The 25,166-nt window shown below is 33.6% G+C and overlaps 2 protein-coding genes across 18 annotated transcripts; both read right to left on the reverse strand.

Moving 5' to 3' along the window:
- Nucleotides 1-1,951: 1,951 nt before the first annotated feature.
- LOC123683997 (nucleoporin NSP1-like) lies at nt 1,952-15,976 on the reverse strand. 16 transcript variants are annotated; one of them, XM_045623042.1, is made up of 20 exons: nt 15,821-15,976; nt 10,092-10,218; nt 9,788-9,916; nt 8,779-8,955; nt 8,238-8,330; nt 8,012-8,119; nt 7,855-7,956; nt 7,605-7,712; nt 6,090-6,197; nt 5,686-5,793; nt 5,524-5,631; nt 5,361-5,468; nt 5,198-5,305; nt 5,035-5,142; nt 4,872-4,979; nt 4,709-4,816; nt 4,547-4,654; nt 4,311-4,418; nt 3,598-3,842; nt 1,952-2,246 (listed from the first exon to the last, which is right to left on the reverse strand). In XM_045623042.1, exons 2-20 carry the CDS (start codon nt 10,201-10,203, stop codon nt 2,178-2,180), a joined length of 2,223 nt encoding a protein of 740 aa, XP_045478998.1. In that variant the 5' UTR covers nt 10,204-10,218; nt 15,821-15,976; the 3' UTR covers nt 1,952-2,177. The 16 variants fall into 16 exon arrangements, with proteins under 16 accessions (XP_045478998.1, XP_045479000.1, XP_045478999.1 ...); XM_045623044.1 differs by lacking the exon at nt 6,090-6,197; XM_045623043.1 differs by lacking the exon at nt 5,686-5,793.
- Nucleotides 15,977-20,207: 4,231 nt separating this feature from the next.
- LOC123684317 (gamma-tubulin complex component 2-like) lies at nt 20,208-24,942 on the reverse strand. Of its 2 annotated transcripts, XM_045623534.1 has the most exons (14): nt 24,767-24,942; nt 24,535-24,711; nt 24,344-24,482; nt 24,039-24,294; nt 23,746-23,981; nt 23,563-23,691; nt 23,269-23,445; nt 22,988-23,162; nt 22,532-22,933; nt 21,816-22,162; nt 21,621-21,764; nt 21,325-21,399; nt 20,622-20,803; nt 20,208-20,392 (listed from the first exon to the last, which is right to left on the reverse strand). In XM_045623534.1, exons 1-14 carry the CDS (start codon nt 24,817-24,819, stop codon nt 20,317-20,319), a joined length of 2,568 nt encoding a protein of 855 aa, XP_045479490.1. In that variant the 5' UTR covers nt 24,820-24,942; the 3' UTR covers nt 20,208-20,316. The 2 variants fall into 2 exon arrangements, with proteins under 2 accessions (XP_045479490.1, XP_045479491.1); XM_045623535.1 differs by lacking the exon at nt 21,325-21,399 and having other exon boundaries at nt 24,767-24,941.
- Between the last annotated feature and the right edge of the window lie 224 nt (nt 24,943-25,166).

The raw sequence follows: 25,166 nt of genomic DNA on the forward strand, positions 1-25,166 counted from the left end.
AACTGAAAACAATGCTGTAATGAGTTCATTACAGCAGCTGTAATGAGTTCATTACAGCACTGTTTTTAGAACTGTAATGAACTCATTACGATACTGAAATAGAGATAATTAATATTCTTGAAAAATTTTAAAAAACAAATCATGAACTCAGTGAAAAATTTAAAATGCTTTCATAATACCGGCCGACCTGAATTTGAGGTATATTCGACATTTCTGAAGAACTGGGCTTATTTGCAATCTTAAATGTGGGACATTGACATCATTCGGTATTCCACTAAGAAAAAATGTTTTTTCTCCGGTTGACAGCAAATATTGATGTTGCAAACACATATCAATCAGCAAATTATTACTTTTCCTGCCTAGGCAGCTAAATGATTATTCTTAATGCGAATAAAACATTCGACATTTTCTGACAATCAATATTTTTTGCCACCACACTTATTTCTGGAGGAATAAGTACTTAGAGTCGCTATCACTGACCATAATATAAATATATCCGATATTTTTCCGAAAAACTGTCAGATATTTCATAAGTTGTCAAGCTAACATAATTATGGACATATACATTTCCATAGCAACCAACCATTCCAACAATTGCGATTTCTATCAAGTTTCTTTTCAATTTATCAGTACAAAAAATATTGTGGGAATTGTAATGATATGCAAATACAATATCCTAAATGTATCATTATGAACAATCGTAGAAAAAAAAATATATTCAACTCGGCAGCAAAGTAGATTGACTGCCTTGGCTGAAATCTTAGCCTCGCTATGCTACATAATGAACATGTATGGGCACTGCAAAATTCATAAGCCGTTGAACCAAGCCATTGATAAAGAAAAATAATGAACCTCGGACATAGACGTGCACGTAGTGCAATAAAAGTAATTTCCTTGAAAGCGTTAATAAACTCATAAACTGAAATATTATATTTTGGAAATCTTCGCGGGAAGGGCAATAACCCTAGTACCCCCCTATTTCTACGCCCTTGGGGAGATAAGTAGCTGCTTGTTTAAATGAGAATTTCCAGAATAAATGGATAGGTCAAAGCGGATAATGCCATGGATAGATTTTTTATGGGGACATATGAAGCAGGTTATCTATCATAATGCTATCAGATCTTATCAACAATTACTTCATAGAATTCAAAATGCAGCAAACCAAATAAGAAATGACCCAAATCTAATCCGCCAAGTAAAGGCATCTTCAATTCGTCGATGTGACACTTGAGTTCAAGCCTAAGGTAGACATTTCGAACAATCTTCATTGTTGAGGAAGGTTCAAGTTCAATCATATATCTGACTTCAATAAGAAAATATATTTTTTTCAACTCTTGTAACTTTCAAACGAAAACGAATAGGACCTATGATCATTGGGAAAAATATTCAAAATGAGTGCAGCTATTACCTGTCAAAGTTTGTACTAGAGCTGAAAAAAAAAACGATATCTGGCTTCCCGTTTGGACATTTCTGGATATCTGAGGAGCAAAGAGACTTATCAGAAATTTGGATACACATTGTTATAGATTTATAAAAAGATGAAAATCAGTATCTTCCAAGAAGAGGTATGGTTCTTGAAAAAACTATCGAACAAGAATTGATCGGACTAAATATTTGTTATCATAATCGTATTATTAATCTGTTGTTGAACGTAATTTTTCAAAATTGATTTCTTGTCATACTTGCGTTCCACTTGTAAAACTAAACTGGCACAAAACGGTGTTTATTTTTTGATGCATCTGCCAAAAACAATTTCTTGGTAAGTCAACCTAACCCCAGTTTCAACGAATTAGTAGCCTCTTGCGTCAAAACATGAACATCTAGTGAGTTTACTTTGATAAAACCAAAAACCTGCAATATTTCATTTTGTGTTAGAATAAATATATATGTATGATTGTTTCTGTGTGTTTTTGAATACGAATAACAGGGTAGTTGAAAAAAAAACAACAACAAATGTTTATAGTTTTATTCGAAAACAGTATATATAAGTAGATAAATATATTAACAATAAAAGTATGAGCATTAACTATGCTATAGTCTGAACAAATTGGCTTTCTTGTCATCACAATATTTGGTAACCCATTATTAGAGAAGCAAGAGTTAATGTCATTCTAAGCGTTACTGTTTTTAGTGATTAGACCTTACACATATTGAAAAAAAAATTAAAATGAACGATTTCAGTAGTGAGTCGAGTATGGTGAGTGCCTTATTCCAAAGCTGTGGGCTGGTGAGCTCTTCACTTCAACCTAAAATAAAAAAAAAAAATAAATAAAAAAAATCTCCAAGTCTCTAAGTCTGAAGCTTTTGAACACTCGTTCTGTAATAAATTTCACAGATTGAGCTAAGGAATACGATAATCTTCTGAATCATAAGGTTTCCAGAAAACGTTTTTAATCTGTAAAAATACTCCATAAATTTTTGTGATATCGAATATCCTTGCTGATAGAGGAGGATCAAATCGGTATTTTTCAACTTATTCAGTTGATTTAGCTAATTAAAGAGTCTTCAGTCTAGGTCATTTTTTCAAAAGTTATCTTATTTACGGGTGGTTCAACAGAATCAATCGAACAAGAACGAGCGTACAAAGATAAAGAAGAAAAAAATTTCAACATTGGAATATAAGGTAAGAAATATAAAACTAAACTAAAATAAACAAAAATTCGTGCATTGATCATTGAGTGCTTTTCCAAACTTTCTACTTCTTTTACCTCAGAAAAGCATTGAAGTAGAGCCTGGTCTCTGAAAGATCATCTCTGATCCTAAATACGGGGAATGTTTTATACCGAAAGAGTATTTTGGAGCTTGTCTCAGATGATCAGTTACCTGAGTAAGAAAATTGTTGAACAACAGCACAGAAGATCTGTTCAATAAAACTACAGACAATTAATTGATCAATCTATCAATTTTTTAACGAGAATCAATCGATTCTATTAAATTTATGGTTAGCTGATAATCTTCTCATAATCAATAGATGATTAATATATAGTAATAGGTAATCAATTCAAATTTCAAATTTATTCTGATTCCAATTACATGGTGCCTATGTATCAATTCATCATTTATTTCCAATAAATTTTGAAATGATTGTTTGATAAATTTATAATCGATTTATAGTTAATCGATAATTACTTTATAATACTCATGAACATAGACTATTAATTTAATCTTTTAAAAACCATTAATTAGATCAATCAAAAATGAATTATCACATAACATCAATTAATTAATAATTGATCAGTTAATTGATACTCGATTCAAATATTTCAACCAACAACAATAAAAAAACATCGTGGCAAGCAGACAAATCTTCAATTCCGGAAAAAGAACCACCTCGAGTGGGACTCGAACCCGCAACCTCCGAATCACTAGTCCAGTGCTCTACCAACCGAGCTACCGAGGAAGTTGAAAGTTCCAACCACATACGGTAGCTCGGTTGGTAGAGCCCTGGACTAGTGATTCGGAGGTGGTTGGTTCGAGCCTCGCTCGAGGAGGTTGTTTTTCCGGAATGAAGAAATTTTCTGCATGCCACGATGTTATTTTCATGTAATTAATTCACAGACGTTATAAATCCACTATGTATTTCGAATTTCAACCAACCTTTTCTGGGCAGTAAACTCCAGGTCCGGGTATGTTAATTTTGTCTCCAGGAATGTTGGTCCTCACACTTATGGTGTAGACTGGTGAATTGGATTTGTAGGTATCAGGGTCGACGTTGTTGTATTGTCCTGGACCAGGATTCTTCACGCGTTCATCTACCAGTTCCTTGTTCCTTCCCGATATCGTGTAGGAGGGAGCAGAACGAAGGTCTCCAACCACTGAAGGGATGTTGTAAACATTTGGGGCTGGAAATATCACAAGAAGTTGAAGTGATGAATTAAAATGATCTGAGTCATTGCTTTTGACGTTCATCAACAGTAGTTCATATTATAAGAGATATTGATTATGGTTATAATATTGTGCAAATGTGCCTTGAAGCTTGCGTGTCATTGTGCAGATGTAGTACTATTTTGAACAGTTATAAACTTTTCAAAACTCAAAAAAAAAATTTCTCTTTAATTAAATATCAATGGCAACACAATTGAAAAATGAATAACTAACAAATTCACAGTTTCAAAACATAATTAAAAGAAGTTCAAAGTATTTTCAAACATAATTTACATGAATATTTTGATGTTATCGTATTTTCCTTTTTTTGAATTTTACTTCTTTGAAAAATTTTGCAATATTCACAGTCATTGGCTTCCCGATAAGATGATCTTGAATGAATTATCCCGAAAAGTATGAAAATGTAATAAAATAAATAAACAAACCGGGAACGTCAGACGGTTTTTCCAATTGTGGTTTGCTTCCAAAACTGTATTTTGGAGCATGTTCATGAAGAATCTGATCACAACGGGGAACATCATATACATTAGGAGCTAAAATATAACATATATAAAATCATGAGAAAGAACAAACAACACCTGAAAAATTCATCATAACCAAAAATTATAAAATAAAGTTGAACTAAATACAATGTCAAACAAAAAAGAAAAATAAAACTAACCAGGAGTTTCTGATGGTTTCTCCAAGTTAACCCTATGTCCAAAAGAATATTGGGGTGAGTGGTCATGTATCAGTTTTTCACTCTTAGACGCGTCATATACATTTGGACCTAAAAGACAAGTTGACTTAAAAATCCACAAAAAGAAATAAATTTAAAACTAACCAGGGGTATCAGACGGTTTCTCCAAATTAACTCTATGTCCAAAAGAATATTGTGGTGAGTGGTCATGTATCAGTTTTTCACTCTTAGACGCGTCATATACATTTGGAGCTAAAAGATAAGTTGACTTGAAAATCCACAAAAAGAAATAAAATTTAAAACTAACCAGGGGTATCAGACGGTTTCTCCAAATTAACTCGATGTCCAAAAGAATATTGTGGTGAGTGGTCATGTATCAGTTTTTCACTCTTAGACGCGTCATATACATTTGGACCTAAAAGACAAGTTGACTTAAAAATCCACAAAAAGAAATAAAATTCAAAACTAACCAGGGGTATCAGACGGTTTCTCCAAATTAACTCTATGTCCGAAAGAATATTGGGGTGAGTGGTCATGAATCAGTTTTTCACTCTTAGACGCGTCATATACATTTGGACCTAAAAGACAAGTTGACTTAAAAATCCACAAAAAGAAATAAAATTTAAAACTAACCAGGGGTATCAGACGGTTTCTCCAAATTAACTCTATGTCCGAAAGAATATTGGGGTGAGTGGTCATGAATCAGTTTTTCACTCTTAGACGCGTCATATACATTTGGACCTAAAAGACAAGTTGACTTAAAAATCCACAAAAAGAAATAAAATTTAAAACTAACCAGGGGTATCAGACGGTTTCTCCAAATTAACTCTATGTCCGAAAGAATATTGGGGTGAGTGGTCATGAATCAGTTTTTCACTCTTAGACGCGTCATATACATTTGGAGCTAAAAGATAAGTTGACTTGAAAATCCACAAAAAGAAATAAAATTTAAAACTAACCAGGGGTATCAGACGGTTTCTCCAAATTGACCCTATGTCCAAAAGAATATTGGGGTGAGTGGTCATGAATCAGTTTTTCACTCTTAGACGCGTCATATACATTTGGAGCTAAAAGATACGTAAAATTTAAAAACTCGTCAAAAAGCAAAATGTTAAACTAACCAGGTGTGTCAGATGGTTTTTCTAGATTCACTTTCACGCCGAAGGAATATTGAGGAGAGTGTTCGTGGATCAATTTTTCGGATTTTGGAATGTTGTATACATTAGGAGCTGAAAAAATAAGACTCAAATGATCTATTTTAGGTTCCAATAAAGCACGGAGTTGAAAAAAATATCCTGTCACAGATTTCTTTTGCTTCGCTAAGCTTGGAGTAAAACTCCTCACAGTTTGCTCCAACAAAAAGATACAGGGTGTTCCATGGTTACCTCCTACATTTCGAAGGAATGTCAGTTGTCCAATAACGGCTATTTTGCTCACTGAGAGATGTAAATGAGGATTTTTTAAATGTAGGAGTTATCCATGACGCAACCTGCATAAAAAGGTCAATCTCAAGTTTAGAACCCACCAGGTGTATCTAATGGTTTTTCTGTGTTCGTTTTCAATCCGAAAGAGTATTTTGGTGCGTGGTCATTGATTAGTTTTTCAGATTTTGGTACATCGTAAACGTTGGGTGCTGAAATTAGATGGAATTTGTTAATAAAATTCTACAGTTATGAAACGTGATTCAATAAGGACACTCAATATTATGAAGGTTTTGATGGCCAGGTCAAATTTATAATGCAAGGTGCCTCAAAAGAAAATTATATTTGTTTATTTTAATCGTTAACATGGCTCTTGGGAATTTCTCGAGAGCGGATCGCGAGTTGTGCTTCGTTGAATTTAAAAAAATGGTAATTTTGGGGTGAATATACGAAGTTTTCATCACTTAAATGAAGAGAACGTAGAACAGGTTAGTCGATCTGTTCGTGATGATCCCTACCTCTCCATTCAGAAGCGTGAAAGTACTTTGAATTTGCAAAGTTCATCAGGAAACCACATTTTTCACAAAGATCTAAAGCTGCAATCCTCAAAAAATAATTCAGAGGTTGGAATTCGAAAAGCAGGCAATATTTCCAGGCAAAATCTCCAAGATAATTGACATTCGTTGCCCCCCCTGTCCTCCTGATTTTACACCTATAAACTTATACTTTTAGGGGTTTCTTGAATCTGAAGTTTCATCAACTTCCCTGGCCCTAGTGAAAAAAAATATTTGCCCTGAAATAGGGAAATCACAAAGCATATTTGCCAAGCCGTCTTCAGAAATTTTAGTGTTAAATCTACTCTGCTGCTAACGCTCATCGAATGCTCTCAAATACCTATGGTGAGGCCGCTATTAATAGAGACCCTTCAAGAATGGTGATTTTGATGTCGAAGACCAGCATGATGGAAAAGAGAAGGTTTTCGAAGATGCAGAATTGTAGGCATTACTTGATCAAGACACATGTCATACGCAACAAGAATTGGCAGAATCATTGGGAGTGACGCAATTAACCATTTCAAAAGCCTGAAAGTCATGGGAATGATTCAGAAATAAGGAAATTGGGGGCCGTACGAGTTGAAGCCGAGAGATGTTGAACGACGTTTGTTTGTTTGTGAACAGTTGCTTGCAAGGCAAAGGCAGAAGGGATTTCTGAATCGCATTGTGTTTGGAAAGGAAAAATCACTTCATAACTCATTTGAAACGACCAATCTATTGAGAGTCTCTAATATTACTAGAAAAATCATTGTTTCATTACATGATGCAGTTTATTTTATATTTATATTATTTATATTTTCATTTTAAAAAATGTTCCATATTCTTGATGGAGATCATTTAATATAGGAAATATTAAAATGTTCGATGTTCCTTATATTTAACATTCTTTATCAAAAATGGTTCATTTGAAATGACCAATCTATTTAGAATCTCTAGTATTTCTTGACCAATCACTATTTCATGACATGATACAGTTTATCAATAGACACACATGCAATAATGACTTGATTTTAGCTTGAAATCCGAGTGTCCTCATTGAAGGGTGGATTAAAACATTAAACTAACCAGGTGTATCCGAAGGTTTCTCTGTATTAACTTTTATCCCAAACGAGTATTTAGGTGCATGATCATTAATCAACCTCTCAGACTTGGGTACATCATATACATTAGGTGCTGAAACATGTTACACTAACTAATTATGAATTTAAAGTGAAATAAATCGATTAGAATTGAAGCGTACTGTTAGGAGTTTAGTTTTGTTCAATCCTGCTGGAGATATTAGCAAACTTCTTCATTATAAATCAGTTAGACTAACCCGGTGTGTTAAAGGATCTGCCCATTTCACCCTTTATACCAAATGAGTATCTGGGAGAATGCACTTTGGTTAGTTTTTCAGAGATTTCGTAGGAGTTAGGTGCTGAAAAAAATCCATTTAAATTGTCTTATTTCATTCTTCGATTTGTAGAACTAACCAGGTGTTTCAGACACTTTATCCAAGTGAGTCTTAGATCCAAAACTGAACCTTGGCGAACTGTTACGAAGCATTTTATCACATACAGGAATGTTATAAGAGTTTGGTGCTGCAAACATTTCGAAATCATCGATTGAAATAGGGTGAAATTTCTAGTGGATACCTGATTTTTAGGGTTGAGTTGAACTGAGTGAAAGAAAGAAAAATTAAAAATAAATTGAACGAACCAGGTGTGTCTAAAGGCAATTCTAGCCTTGTTCTTCGTCCAAAGGAGTATCTTGCGCTGCTGCATCTTCGGAATGGGCTATATGTGTTAGGAGCTGTGTTAAAAAATAACCATCTGTTACGAAAAAGCTAAAAATATTAATACATTAATAGCAATATTAGGTGAATTCATCTTTGCTTCACAAAGAAAATTTTGTTCTTCAATTATTATTTTATTTTTTATGAGAATTCTTTTAAAGAATGGTTAAGTAATCTTTATTTTCATAGATAAAGCGAAATGGTTCTGGAATTTCATTACAGTATTCTCAAAAATTATTCTACATATTCAATATGAAAATCATATGCAAAAAAAATACTAATAACTTAGTAGTAAAATTAATGAGCAAGCAAAGCCTAAGTTTAGCGGAGCACTACAAGTAGGTTTAAAAATTTTCTCCTTATTCTTCTTAGTTTTTTAAGAAATTTTTTGACATAGGAGAAATTTCCGACAATTTCTCTACAATGGATTCTAAGAAGCATATTATCTTTTCTTTTCACACTTACCAGGTGTGTCCACTGGTTTGTCAACGTTTGTCTTGAGACCAAAGGAAAATTTGGGCGAGGCATCATGTATCACTTTTTCTGCTTTATCTGGATCATAGTCTCCGGGGGCTGGGAAATTTTCAGGTTTGTGGTCTTTAGGACGGCTGTGAAGACTTAGTGCTGGTGGTGTATCTTTGCCTAGGATGAATCATAACATCAGAACTGTTATTTAAGATTATAATTGTGAAGAGATCTCAAACAAGAGGTTTCATTTTAAATAACACGCTATCTGGTCAGCTGGAACTTTTAAAGCTGTCATATTTTGACATTTCACAAGTAAAACTACGCCATTACTAAAAATGAAACGATACATGCTTCAACAACACATTAAAATCTCCTCAGCCGGCAATAGTGAAACTGATGGACAAATTCGAAGAAATTTTGGCTATTAGAAGTAACTGGTAAATATTGCTAGAGATGGTGCCCCTCCAAAAAGATGGAAAGATTCGTGGTCTTCAATATCTCAGGAGAACTGAGAGTTAGAAAATACAGGCCTAAAGACTACAATACGTGGAAGAAGAAGTGTTGCCGAGGTTGAAGCCTATTTGGAAGCTATTTCTACAGAAAAAGTGGAAAAAAGTAAAAAGAGCGTTGGAGAACATGTATGACTCTTGAAGGTGACTATGTTGAGCAATACATATAGTCGTATTTTTAAGATGAAATGTGTTTTACTGATTAGGTCCGGCACATATTGAATGAAGTATTATAACTTCCTACTCTGTTTTCAAAAAGGATTAATTCTTTTGAATTTTCAATAAGAGCTAAACATATCGATGCCTAGCACTAAATTTCAACTACAAACTTCTTTGCTTTAAATTTATCACTTTTGAGCAATATTGAATCTGCTTTTCTTCATATAGCAGTAAATTTTTTAATTATCAATAAGATCTAAACATATCGATGCCTAGCACTAAATTTTTTCACTTTTGAGTGATATTGAATTCTTGAATTAATGGTAATAAAACCTCACCTTTCGAGCTCAATCCTGTGATGTTGTACTGTCCAGGACCTGGTCCTAAACTTTCTAATTTTCCATTGGTCCTAGATCCAAAACTGAAGGCGGGGGCCCTTCCACTCTTAGCTTCGAAAGTTTTCTTGCCTGGTAAAAAGAAGAATTCTTCGGAATCAGTCTATATTTTATGATGATGGGCTTTTAAATGAATAATTCAAAATCTGGATATCTTTCTGGCCACAGAATATGGGAAATAGCCCAAGTAACCATGAAGACAAATGCAGCAAGGGTTTACCTACATATAGAATGATTGTTCATTTACCTATATAGGATGGTAAAGCTACGCAGGCCGGTCCTGGACTGTTGTATTCTGCAGCAATGGGTCCTCTTCTTTTCGTTGGGGTCCATGGTCTTTGCGTGAAACCTCCCATCATTTATAAATTGGTTAACTGCAAAGGTAACACTTGTATTAGCTGATGTTCTAATCTAATTGATTCAAATGTGTGATTTTCTCTTCTAACAGATCATTCAATTCCATTTAAAGAAGAATGTTGCTAGTCAATCTTTCAATTCTCAAGGATGGTGAGTTTCAGATGTCTCAACTTTATATGGCGATCAATGAAAGAATTAACATGTGTATCTTCTATTGGTTTATTATTTTCAATAAGGAAATCCGTTGTAAGGAAATTGTTGAATTATTTGTTGCTATATTAGCACAACTGTCATCTCTACTTAAGCGTGTTCTGTTCTTATCAAACAAAAAATTTGTATTCAATTTTGCGTTACAACTATTTTGAACTAAATATAAGAATTCTGATGAATATTTTGTGTTGCATTAGCCAATAATCGGTAATTTTTGTTTAAGAAGTATGTTATCTTTTATTTAATGGGTTCAGTCCTTAAACTTGATGGGAATTCATATTGATTTGATGAAAATAAATGTGAGCACTTATTTTTAGAAATTGAATGACAATTATTCTATTCTCACTTCTGATTATTTTACTTTATTTAACACTTTTTTTATGTTATATTTTCTAATATGATCGAAAAAGAAGAGAAAAAACTTCATAAAAGAATTCATTCAATGGAAAATTCAACAGACAATAACTGACAAAACCACTAATGGAATACTTCGTTCGAATGTCGTTTTAAAACTATTTCATGTAAACACAGCAATCCATCCAAATATATATATAGTTATTGCCGTTGTTTGATTAGATAATAAAATTTACACGAGGTTTAATGTTTCCATTCTTGACTAGGTAATTCTTAGGATTCTCCAGAGTTATATTCATTTTCGTTTATATACAGGATATTAAAACATTGAGTAGGTATCTATGAAATTAAAATATACACCGATGCGGTTCTTTAGGTATATTTGTTAATATCCGTGAGGTGAACAACTTTATTCCATCATCGTTAATAATAATCATTACACCTACGTATTGGAGTTTCTCACAACCTGTTCGACAACCTTTTTTTATGAAAGAATTGGAGATTTATAGCAGTGTTTTGTCCAGTAGAAAAATTTTATGTTCAGTTGAAATTTGTGGTTTATTATTTCAAATTAAAAAATTCTTGAACTAAGTACCTGAAACTTGTTTTAGTTTCTTCTACTCTGTTATCTGTGGTTGCTTCATAATATACAAAAAGACTATGAGTAAACTGTACATTCTGTTCCATTATTATTTTCTATCTTGAGAATATCTCAAATCATTAAAAAGAGCGTCTTATAAAAATGAAAAATCTTGATATATCGTAGATTTGAACCTAGGATTTGTGCATCAAATATTTTATAACAGCAATTAGCAATAACGATTATTATAAAGTGTGTTTTTTTTAGAGCTATAGAACTTTAAACTGCAATAAAACAACGATGGATTGTTCGATTGACATGAATTTTATTTATCCGCAAGATAATCTTGTGACATTACATTTTAAATATGATTTCTGGCATATGACCGCCACGGCTGGCTCGGATGTAGTCCAATCTGGACGTCCAATTTTCTATGACTTTTTCGAACATTTGTGGCCATATATCGGCAATAACACGGCGAATGTTGTCTTCCAAATGGTCAAGGGTTTGGGGCGTATCCGCATAGACCAATGACTTTACATAGCCCCAACAGAAAGTAGTCTAGCGGTGTTAAATCACAAGATCTTGGAGGCCAATTCACAGGTCCAAAACGTGAAATTAGGCGGTCACCAAACGTGTCTTTCAATAAATAGATTGTGGCACGAGCTGTGTGACATGTTGCGCCTTCTTGTTGGAACCGCACAGCTCCTGGACATCATGGTTGTTCAATTCAGGAATGAAAAAGTTAGTAATCATGGCTCTATACCGATCACCATTGACTGTAACATTCTGGACATCATCGTTTTTGAAGAAGTACGGACCAATGATTCCACCAGCCCATAAAGCGCACCAAACAGTCAGTTTTTCTGGATGTAACGGTGTTTCGACATACTCTTGAGGATTAGCTTCACTCCAAATGCGGCAGTTTTGTTTGTTGACGTAGCCATTCAACCAGAAGTGCGCTTCATCGCTAATGGACGTAGTGCGCGATACGTATTCCGCACAGAACCATTATTTTCGAAATAAAATTGTACTATTTGCAAGCGTTGTTCAGGCGTGAGTCTATTCATGATAAATTGCCAAACTAAACTGAGAATAAATCACTTGACAGCTGTTAAATCGGTCGCCATCTTGAACAGTAATGCCAACTTAAAGTTATATACCTAGAAAAAACCACCCGTTACAATCACTAAATTCAAATCGTGTAGGCCTATGATCATTTGTATAAACTCTTCACCGCGAAATTCTAATCTTCATTATACATTATAGAAATTTAAAAAAATTATGTCTGATTTTCGATGGAATGAGGCTGGGTTAAAACCTGTGCTCTTTAAAGCAAAAAAAAAATATATTTGCAGTGTTTCTTTCGAAGAATTCAACAGATTGGACTTTTTTATTCAGTAAAGTCTTCATTCTCGCGTGAATGAGATTAAGCAAGACATTCCGATGCATTCTGCTCTGAATTATAGTAATTTGTAAATTCGCAAACATCTCATTAATGGAATTACATTTACATGTACCAGGTACCGCTATCAGCTTTTTTAGGACGAAAATAGAACAGTTGAGGATGCAACACGCCAAGCATATTCTGGAAAATCTAATATTGATTATTCTGTGTCTGGTTCGAGAAGTCAGTCCTTGGAAATAAGAACTGCACAAATCATCTCTAATAGCATTTAGAATTAAAATGTGGCTTCAACCTGAACAATACCCATTATTTGTTGAACTTTATGTATCATAGAGCAATTAGCTTATTAAAAATGAATGTAGAAGACTGAATGTTGTGTAAAAAACTCTGGTAGATGTGAAGGAATTTTTATATCTGATAAAGATTACAAGCTCTCATGAATTTTCTCTTTTTTGCATAGAAAGTTTCCTCTCCTGGTTAATTATTATTCTCGAATCTAGCTTGCAATATCGAATAACAGGAAAACAACATAAAATCGAGACAAACCAGTTTGAATCGACTTGTTTTTTGTGTTCTTCCATTTACAGCAGAGTAATTGATACTTAATATACATGCTCTGGAATTTGTTGCATATTTCTTCCTCCAACGCCATATTTAGAGTACTTGAACGACTTTACAATCTGAATGGAAGGCCTTGTGGCGTAATAAAACGTTATCTTAGTGTGTGATTTCATTTTGATTCAATAAAAACCTATGCGAATGACAGAATACTCTGATTCGGTTTAATATTCAACTTGTGTGAAGTTACCTTGTCGATATTTGTTTTGGTAATGAATCTAACTTTATTTCTGCTGGTTTGGATATCGGAAGAAAGCATTTATGAATATAACAACAACATATCATCATCACTAATTTAAATACAAGGGCATTATTATCATCATTATTTGTACATTTGAATTTTTGAACGAATTTACGTAATGTTCATTTTCAGTTGAAAACTCAAACCTATAATAAAATCTAACGCAAAGGTATCGAGTTTTAGCTCTTTAAATCGCAGAATTTTATATTTAAATTATAATTTTCCCTTCCTTTCGAATTCGGAACAACCATTGTGCTTGTGCACCAATTTGACTCCCGTCCATAGAGTAATATAAACTTAGGTAGAGTATCCACAATTTTTACATGTCCCTAACAAGGTTAGATTACGTCGTCGGATTGTGATAAATTTTCAAATTCACAATTTTGCTATATCATTATAAATGTATTTTTTTTATTGATTGAAATCTATTTACTTATTTGAGTGATTCCCGATTAAATATGCAAATTTGAATATTTGGAATCCGATATTTTTCCTAATTGTCGAATTTATAATAAGCAGAATATTTATTATTTTCTGTATTTATCTGCTGAAATCCAAGGTTTCGCAACTTTTGCTCTCCAAGTGTCATCCGTTGTTTCACGTCGTTTGGCGCGCTTGAAGTTTGTTTTATGAATTTCTGATATATTTAGGTATTTATTACAATATATTTTGAGTTGATATGAAACATTGAATCACTATGGGACATAAGAAGTGCGTTCTTTGTGGAGAAACTCGCGAATTGAGTGAAATATTGTATCACTGATATGTTTTCATTTCCGCGCGCTTCATGTCAAATTTGATAGTTCGTGTTGGGGTCAAAATTTGCTTACTGAAAATGACATATGCTTCCTCTTTCTATGTTTATTACTTTGAGTATCATGGGATAAATTCTCTTTTTTCTAAAATTGTCAGGATTTTCCAAAAACTTACCTCCTCTATAATTTTTTCAATTTTCGAATTTCCGATTGATAAATTCGACAAACCATCATAAAATTGATAGTTGAATTTTTGTCAGAATGAAATCTTAAAATGATTTCGATTGTTCTTCTCAAGAATCATAGGTATCGCACCAATTTTCGAGAAAAACAACCTTTTTTAGACTTCAGACTAATAAAAATTCAACTGCAAATATTGATATCTTCATAACCTTTTAGTCTTTTAGTATAGTAAATATTATTTCATAAGTAGAAGTACCACTTCATAAAAACTGTAGATCCAAATTTAAATAAGATTTATATTAACGATCGTTATAATTCATGGATCAATGGAAAATTTGCCTAGTTACGGTTGTCATGCTAAATTAATTTTGACATGAAGTATAATACATAGTTGACAGTTATCATTGCTAGGCTACACTTTTCCCTCCAGTGGACGAAAAAGTTATTCATCGTTGATATAGTAACACTTTTTCCTACGGCGGAGAAAAGTTAAAACTTGTCAGTCAAAATATGACGTTATAATACGTTTGAAAGAAAAAATTACTCGAGAAATTGATAGCAATCGTAACGAATACATGGAATTGAAAAAGTGTTAGATAGTTTCTATACTCAATGCAGTATTTTTTAATGCAAAGTTCTTGTTATTGTTATTTATGATTTTATTCGGATTGCAGTAGATACATTTTCAATTTTGACACAATATTTCGATTAATGATTGTCTTCATAATATATTCCTGAAAAAATAGAAAATAATAATGCATATTGTGAAATTCACAGTGATTTCAGATTTTATTGGCAATAAGTAATTCAAAAAAGGGCCGGTTTTTACTACTATTTGTATACCATTGGAAATAATGAGTTCAAAGAGTCAAGATTACTAAGAAAACAACAAACCCTGATCTAGATATACAGCATTTTTAATTCAGTGAAAAGAGACCGATTATATCAATGTTTATTTTCAATTTAATCACTTCGCGGTTTAAATTCGAACATTATTCAAATCCTAAAAAGAGAATGAAACTAATCTGGTAAACTACGAGAGGTATTTGCATGAAAATTGGAAAAAGGAAAGTACGTGAAACTGCAATCATCATGAATAAAATTCGACTGAACCACGGTTGAAAATTGGGCAAAACTAATTTCCCCAAAACGAAATAAAAGCACCATCAGCAGGACAGGCCGAACAGAGCCACTCTGCGAAAATCGAATTGAATGCGCGAACTTCAAAAGCCCTCTTTGTGGAGTAAATCCAAGCTGATCCAATACTCACTCTAATTAGTTATCCCAGAAACCGATGAATGAAATTCACCACAGTTAAAACGCACGATTACGCGCACCTAGACAGATAGTTCGAAATATAATGAATTTCTCTTGAAGTTTTCGAAATCGCCAACTCCGAAAGCTCCTCCTCCTCCTCCCCTCCAAGACGCTGTCCGCAATGTCGGTCTCTTTCACAGTGCCCTAGATGGTGTATCGATCTAAGGATAACTTGTTGATCTGCATTACCTTGTTTGTTGGGAGGCAATTACCGTATTTTGGTGTGCCATTGTTGGATTACCTCAGGACTTGGGGAAGTCGGATATACACTGCTCGTCGCATCAAAATAAACAACTTTTTATCAAATAAAGGGTGTTTTTTTAGAGCTATAGAACTTTAAATTGCAATAAAACAATGATGGATTATTCGATTGACATGAATTTTATTTATCCGCAAGATTATCTTGTGGCATTACATTTTAAATATGATTTCTGGCATATGACCGCCACGGCTGGCTCGGATGTAGTCCAATCTGGACGTCCAATTTTCGATGACTTTTTCCAACATTTGTGGCCGTATATCGGCAATAACACGGCGAATGTTGTCTTCCAAATGGTCAAGGGTTTGTGGCTTATCCGCATAGACCGATGACTTTACATAGCCCCACAGAAAGTAGTCTAGCGGTGTTAAATCACAAGATCTTGGAGGCCAATTCACAGGTCCAAAACGTGAAATTAGGCGGTCACCAAACGTGTCTTTCAATAAATCGATTGTGGCACGAGCTGTGTGACATGTTGCGCCGTCTTGTTGGAACCACAGCTCCTGGACATCATGGTTGTTCAATTCAGGAATGGAAAATTTAGTAATCATGGCTCTATACCGATCACCATTGACTGTAACGTTCTGGCCATCATCGTTTTTGAAAAAGTACGGACCAATGATTCCACCAGCCCATGAAGCGCACCAAACAGTCAGTTTTTCTGGATGTAACGGTGTTTCGACATACACTTGAGGATTAGCTTCACTCCAAATGCGGCAGTTTTGTTTGTTGACGTAGCCATTCAACCAGAAGTGCGCTTCATCGCTAAACAAAATAAAATGGACGTAGTGCGCGATACATATTCCGCACAGAACCATTATTTTCGAAAGAAAATTGCACTATTTGCGAGCGTTGTTCAGGCGTGAGTCTATTCATGATGAATTGTCAAACCAAACTGAGAATAAATCATTTGACAGTTGTTAAATCGGTCGCCATCTTGAACAGTAATGCCAACTTAAAGTTATATACCTCGAAAAAAACACCCGTTATAACAACATATATTATATTACAACCAAACTGAGAATAAATCACTTGACAGCTGTTAAATCGGTCGTCATCTTGAGCAGTAATGCCAACTTAAAGTTATATACCTCGAAAAAAACACCCGTTGATTGAGTAATCATATAACGGTTCATCAAAATTTCCTAAAAAAATCTTCACATCAGTTTTTTTCCATGCCACATATATTGTCATAAAATGTCTGCACAATATGTAGAATAATTTTAACGTCGAACTGGTAAAGGTAATGTTTTCAATAGCATATAAAACCATAGTATATTCCTTATACTATGATAAAACCAAAGACTAAGTAGTCTGTGATAAAACACTGTTAACTCTCACAATTTTTTTCACCTAGATAAATATTCTGAATGAATAGGTTGGGCAGTATACTTGAAACGAATCAATTAAAAGCTACCATCTGAACATTAATTGAATCATAACTCCTTAAAACAACTAAATCTAGTTTTTCCATCCATTACAGACAATTTCTTCTTGTTTTCTTCAACTGGTAAATTATCTAATTGCTGAAATTATGTCGAGCCCATCGATAATTAATTGATAGATCTCACACTTTTTCAGGTGGTATGAACAATTAAGCAATTAATAAAATTCCCATTTCGGTTCATTATTTTTAATAATTCTGAAATTTCCAGAGTCTAACTTTTGAATAGGTGTCGTATCTCAATTGAAAAAATTAATTGAAATAATGATGAAGTCCTAATACGTATAACTAAGAATAAATAATCAGCGACTATACTTAATAGATTCTACCATCAGGAGGAAAGCCAGATGCATTTAATCAAAAGCCTACAAATCAGATCTCAAAAAATTGTCTAGGTATACAGGTGTTCCTAAATTAGAGGTGTAAACAAAAATGAAAGATGCCTTGGATAATTTTAAGAGAAAAATGTCCTCTAAACATGGGACCCAAAACGCTTTGTTTTCGAGATATAGGGTGTTTCTTGTTGTCCTACTTTTTTGTGATGATTATACGACTTTATCGTATCTTTATGAATCAATGCTACTTATCGTAAATATAAACACCAAAACTAATGATTCATTTATTCATCAAAGCTTACTGAATGGATTTTTGTGATAATTTGAATTTTCCCGAGAGAATCGTTTCAAATTTTTTGTGCATATATACGACAAAACTACAAAACACCAAAAAGTTTAGTACAGTTTCTTTTTAAATCTTTTCTTACTAGCAGTGGTCCACCAACAAAAAAGTTCTGTGGGAAGCAAGAGGACCTTTCCCAAAAATATCACCCTATAGATTGGCATCTCACAGATGTGAACTCTAAATTGGAATAACTATGCCAAATTTCAGTTGAATTTCTTGTGTTGTAAAAAAACTTGGAAAAAAAAACAAATTTGAACACCCTGTATCCCGAAAACGAGGCGATTGCAGGCTCATGTTTATATAGGACTTCTTATTGTTAAATTTTTTTCGGGGAATCACTCATTTTCGTTTTTACCTCTTATTTAGAAACACCTCTATACAATTATGAAATTTAAAACATATGTATATGCCAGTATGACATTGAATATAATTATTTTCTATCAAAAAGTTCTATCATCAGTTGATTCGATTGAGTTATAGATTTTTAAATTAAAGAAACCAGAAACCTTTGTGAAATTAATAATATACTTTTTCTCATGCGAATGAAAACATCAAACTTTTTTTTTTTAATTGTATATATACATTATTTTCAATTTCATTATTAGGTACTCTATTAATAGCTATACAAAAGACAAAAGTAATTGAATTGAGATGGACAAAAATAAAGCGTCTTCCTATTGTTAGATGATAGCTGCAACACAAAACAAAATCATCTCTTCTTCAATTCCTAACTAAAGAAAAAGTTGGCTGGGCATTTTTGGGGTCATTTCGTAGGTGTCTAGATTTTCGGTTAACAGTAGTGTTGGTCGGACATGGGTAGCGTACCGGCAAATCATGGTAGGCCATGAATGACTCATGTCCCAGGTTTTGTCCATATACGACTTGACAAAGTTATCTCGTTCGCCTTGAATTTCACGGCTTGTAAACGTCCTACATTTGATGGCTACGTGGACTGTACGACACGTTTAAACGCGATGTGGGGAGCTATTGTCAGGGTCGCGTCTTGATTAGCACCATCTGTCGACTGGGAAGAAGAAACTGAGCTGGTATTTCTTGCAAATTCTTGTGGCAGTTTTAATATTCGAAATTCGTGTGCGATTATAATATGATCTGGTATGATTATTCTATTTGGGCTTTAGCTAGTATCATAGGAATTTGAGCCTTTTCAGAAAAAAGGTGCGCTTTGAACCCTCGTAAATTCTCGGGATCTTCATAACTCGGGTTCTACCAGTCCGATTTTAATGGACCTTGTTATTGATATTTGAAATTGGTCTTGAGGGTTTCCATAGCAGTTTACATAACCTACAGTCCGTAATTTGATTCATACAAATAAGGAATTCTCCGCAATTTGGAATTACTTTTTATTTATGTGAGTTTACACTGATATAAACAACAATTCTTTCGCCACGAAGCAAACATCTTTAGGTTAATATTTCAACTGATTCTGCATAGAATATGTTTCCTAATTGACGGCCAAAACTTCAGGAGTTGAGTGTACAAATCAAAATAAAAAAAAATCCTATAAATATGTATGTCCGAAAATGCTTCCTCTTCAAATGATCTTCATTTTAATCAAACGTTTGAACATTTTGATGGAAACCCCCCCAAGGGTCAACTCTAGTTACGCCACTGATGCCCCAAGCGGTGCCGTTCTTCTGAGAATTGTGCAGCCTTCGACGCCATCTCTCGGCCTATCAAAAAACCACCACAAGTCTATTAAACTCGTACCAGTTTATTTGGGGGAATTTTTTGGGAAATATACCCATACCCACCTTTATGCGAAAAAAAATTGTATAACCCCAACAAAGACTCACATCTACATCAAAACTTCCTATTTTACATTTATTATGTAATTTCTTAACCTAAAAATATGACATCAAGACAACTGAAACATCACCTCTTCGAACTCTTTGTGTATAAAGATAATATCACTAGTATTTAAAAAAAAACTTCGCCTTTGATCTAATCAATTCAATTTATTATAAAAAAGCACAGTAACAATTTCAAAGATTAACTTAGATCTTCCTATTAAATATCTTGTTAAAATGGCACAAACACAACAATTTCATCCAGAAGATTCTTTGATATGGGTAAAACCATTAACAACACGGTGACTGGAGTAATAAGCATTGAAATCCATCCTGCAAACACACAACGGAATGAAAATCGTGAAAATACAAAATGCATTCTTACCGATGGGTTCGACAGGACTACAGGATTAAAGGGAGGGGAGGGATTGGGTATTTCAGATCAAATAATTAGAGGGATCAATACCGCCGGGACATACATAGGCGATTCTATAAATGAATATATAATTTAAAATAAAAAATCTAATTAACGAAGAATATAATATGAAATATTAACAAATACCTGTATAACAAATTGAAAAGCCTGTCGTGTTCCCTTGTATCCTTATTCAAATCATTGATTTGATCCAGCAAAGTGAGTAGAGCAGATGTAAATTCTACATCATATTCCGATATTTTTTCTTTGAAACTTGGTGCAGACTGCCCATTTGTCGTCTGACTCGGATATTGAAGCACCAGTTCTGTCTACATGAAGAATAATTCAAACTCATAAAGTAAATTCAAAACAGGAATAACAATCACAAAAACAAGAATATGAAAGACCATATTTACGATCAAGCAATTCACATTCCTTTGAAGGTTATCTGAAGATGCATATCAAGAATGGAAGAATGTAATTATATATCTCTCATTTAGTAACACAGTCCAACGGTTTTTATCTAAGAGGACTTTTTTCAATATATTTGGTTTTATAAAAATTGTATCCATTTAAGGTAAGACATCCAAAAATTTTGTAAAATGCAAAAGGTTAAGAAATGATCTGGTGCTACAGCTACTGATTCCAGTGTATTATAATGATTCTATTATAACATACAACTTTGACCTTCTCTTAAGGATACTTATAATCGAAGCAAATTAGCGAAAATAATGAAATAATCAAGACAACAAATGAACACATAGATGACACTTATGGTAAAAATAAAAGCATGCCCTTAAAGCGCAAGCCAGTGTGGCCATGATTGATGTATAAATGACTTCGAAAATACCTGTGCAGTGTAGGACTCAAACATTGAGTTTGGTAATGACCCCAGTTCGGCCTCCACAAAGTAGCGTTGCGTCCTCTTTGGCATTGTGCAAGTTAAAAAAATCGCAAATATACACATAATCTTCACGATGGAAATAAACTTAGTGAATAAGCGTTGAGAACATTTTACTTGAAATTTTTGCCAAGAATTCAGTGAATTCCATTGATTTATACAATATTTACATTCTTCTTGGAAGTTTTCGAATTTAAGCATATGCCAAGTAACAATTTCTTTTTGAATACTAATGTAATAATTACCTGAATGAATTTACAGAAGTTCACACATATCGTCAGTATTTTGACAATAGTTGCCAATATATGCGGAATGGTCAACATGCAATCCTTCAAACAGCTATCCAGAAAGTCCGAATGGCAAAACAGTATTTCGTCCACATTATTGACCTGGAATTGAAGCTCAAATTATTCCCAAAATAAAAAAAATTATCCACCAACCTTGGCTATCTTCTGCATGAAAGAACACCAATGTGGCTCTATCACTTCAACCATCATGTGGTATTCCAAATTTTGAACGCAGTGCAACATTTTTTGCCTCAAAGCGAAAGCTGCCCTATACTGTTGTGCATCTTCAAATGGAAACTTCTTGGCCACTTTATTAGCTCTCCATACTTGACAAATCATTCGGTCTACGTGTTTGCAGTAAAAGAGATGTCTGAAGATCATCTGATAGCATGTTAGAGATTTCTTGTTGAGAATCAGAGATAATGGCCAATGAACTTTATAGCTGAACGCAAAGGTTTCTATGACTTGTAGAGTGTTCTGTTCCTGAATTGACCTATATTCTGAAATAAGACCCAAAAGAACATGAATGATTTTTTCTATGCTTTTCATAACATTAGCTTAAACAGCAGCAGTTATCACCGACAGTTGCCATAACAACAACTACGGTTGCCATATCAACTAAGGTTGCCATAACAACTAAGGTTGCTATAGTAATTGGCAATGTTGCTATAACAACAAAGGCCATAACAACTAAGGTTGCCATAACAACTAAGGTTGCTATGGTAATTGGCAATGTTGCTATAACAACAAAGGTTGCCATGGTAAATAACAGTTAATGAGGTAATATTGCATGTTACTATAACAACAAGGGTTTCCATAGTAAATGGCGTTGCTTAGGTAACTGAAAATGATTGAAAATATCAATTTACCTTGTTCTGCAGATGTCTGTATGCTCAGAATTTTAAACATTTGAAACTGGAGTCCATGCTGTAAAAGATCTGTTGTGAGGTCATCTTTATAAGGATCGTTTACAGCACTGGATAATCTCAAAGACAGATCCATGAGCGCTTCCAATCTTCCTTGGATGACATCGCCAACATTCTTGCTCATTTCTTTCTCGGTTAAATTCAAAAATGTTATAATGAAGTCTCCTTTCTCTAGCAGGAAATAATTCTTCACAGATTTTAACCTTCCCATCAGGTCTTTCTCTTTTATGACCAGATCTAGTAGTGTTTGACTGGCAGATACATAAGCTTTCTCGATGGCTTCAATGTAGTGCTTTTCTTCAATCTTATACTGAATTTGAATAATTTTTGTTTTGTGTGGTTTTCCTTAAATATATAAGTTATACGGTAATTATTTAAGATGATGCAGTAAATATTTACCACACTGTCTGATGACATTAAGATATTTTCCAGCCTTGAGAATCTTGTCAGCCATTGGTTCAAGAAATTTAGGTATTCTTTCCCTTCTTATGGCATATTTTTTATCCCAATAATCTGACGAATAATCTAATGGCATTTCTTCCTTTTGGACTACCTCATTATCTTCTATCAGAAACTGTAATTTAAATCATAGAATCAGTTCACAGATACAGGGAATTCAGTATTCAAAATAATTTTGACTAGGAAAATTTATTTTAGTATCATAAAGATTTTTTACCAACCTCTTTTATAGGATCAGTAATTATTCCATGATATATCCACATACTCAACATTTTCATGTAAGGAACACAAGCTGCCTCCATGAGACGAACACATAAGTTCTGTGTTTTATCATCTCCTATGAAACTAGTTATACGATCATGTAATAAACTGAGAACTTTTCCTCCCTTAGCATCAGACTAGAAAGTTATGATTATAATATTAAAACCGCAATAAGCCTTTCTAACAAACCATTTGCCTTTCAAGGCATATGATAGTGAGAAGTAGATCATAAGTGTTTTGTAAACTAAACTAACCTTACTTATTGTAGATGCAATGTTAGCTGTTACAGCGAGAGTTTGCATATTCCTCTGGACGAAAAACCATAATTTTTGAAGATCTAAATTTTCAGATCTGTATTCACTCTCTAATTGAACAACGAATAACTGAAAAGAAATTAACAATGTTATACTATCTCATCAAACAAATACAAGACATACTGTGTGTTCCTTGATGATTGAAGCCATTTTTTCAGCTAAAGCATTGTTGACTTGGCCGAATTCAAACTGCATCTTTTCTTCAATGAATCTTTGGATTATGGAATAATGACTGGCTATTGGTAGGATTTGTTTCACCAATTCTTTAAGATGTAATGGTACATTATCGTTTATTTTGAATGTTCTTGGGCCATAAGAATCTTTTAGTTCTTCTGGTTCTATATAACAACCAGGAAGCCCTAAAGAAGAGTAGGGGTTACGACAATTTCTCCTATTGACTGAACTGATTTACTAACCTATCATGATATTCAAAAGATCATCGATTAAAATGTTTTCTTGTGAAATTACTGGTACTGTAGCGGTGTAAGAGCCTAGGTTTATACATGAAAAATCCCATGACATAGTTGGTCTTCTCTGTACCCATGGCACAACAGAGGGAGTGCTGGCAACTGGTAAAGTAGAAGTATTCAATCCAGATATAGATGACGGATTATTAATGTGTGCATCTAGTTTGGATGATTTAGTAATGGCATTTTTTAGCCTGGATCGAACCTACATCATTCAACTGATTAAGATTTCAAGATAAATGAATATATATTACCTGTGGTAGGTCATCTTTTGTAATAGGAGTTTTTATTTTAGAGGTCTCTTGTTTGTTGCTTCTATTCAAAAAACATTTCAATCTTGAATCTTGTGAAAAGAGGTGGATCAAACTGACAAAAGGTCCTAAATTATCAACACTGAAAGAGTTAAAAATTACATACGGAATAATCAATTTTAACTAGATTGTACTTCTTTTGCTTTAAATCCTCAAACATTGATAGAAACAACTGGGGATCTTCTAAATTTTCTACAATTTGTTGAACTTGCGTTTGAACAGCAATTTGGGAGGAGCTATATGTATGTCCATAATTTTTATTAATGCTTTTTTGAAGTATTTCTAAAACCTTATCAGGAGGATGCTTGCCACTAAAAAAATTTAAGATATCCGTTAAATTAATACATTAATTGGATAAGAACTTACCCCAATATTTCCACCAGTTCTGACACTAAATGTTGTAAAGCGAATTCACTCATTTTTCAGGAGAATTGGAATCTTCAGCAGCATTTATATTTTAAATTCCCTATTTTTATTTGAAATTTCAACATAAATAAACGAAATGTCTTATGTTAAATTTGACATATAAACATAACCTCAAGGGTCTGAAGTTCGCTGTCTGCATTGACATGTTGAAAAATATACCCAGTGGCGTGCATCACTTTTCTCTCAGAAATTAGAATGTCAAATAACGTCTGATTAGGAGCTGATAGCAAGCACGAATGAAAATAGAGGTATTGAAGAAGTCTACAGAATTACAAGAACATTTTTTTATTGGATATGATTCTCGAGATGTATCATCCACATTATAGTTGATATTCGTGAA

This window comes from Harmonia axyridis, chromosome 7 (genome assembly GCF_914767665.1).
Source record: "Harmonia axyridis chromosome 7, icHarAxyr1.1, whole genome shotgun sequence".
Taxonomy (NCBI): Eukaryota; Metazoa; Arthropoda; class Insecta; order Coleoptera; family Coccinellidae; genus Harmonia; species Harmonia axyridis.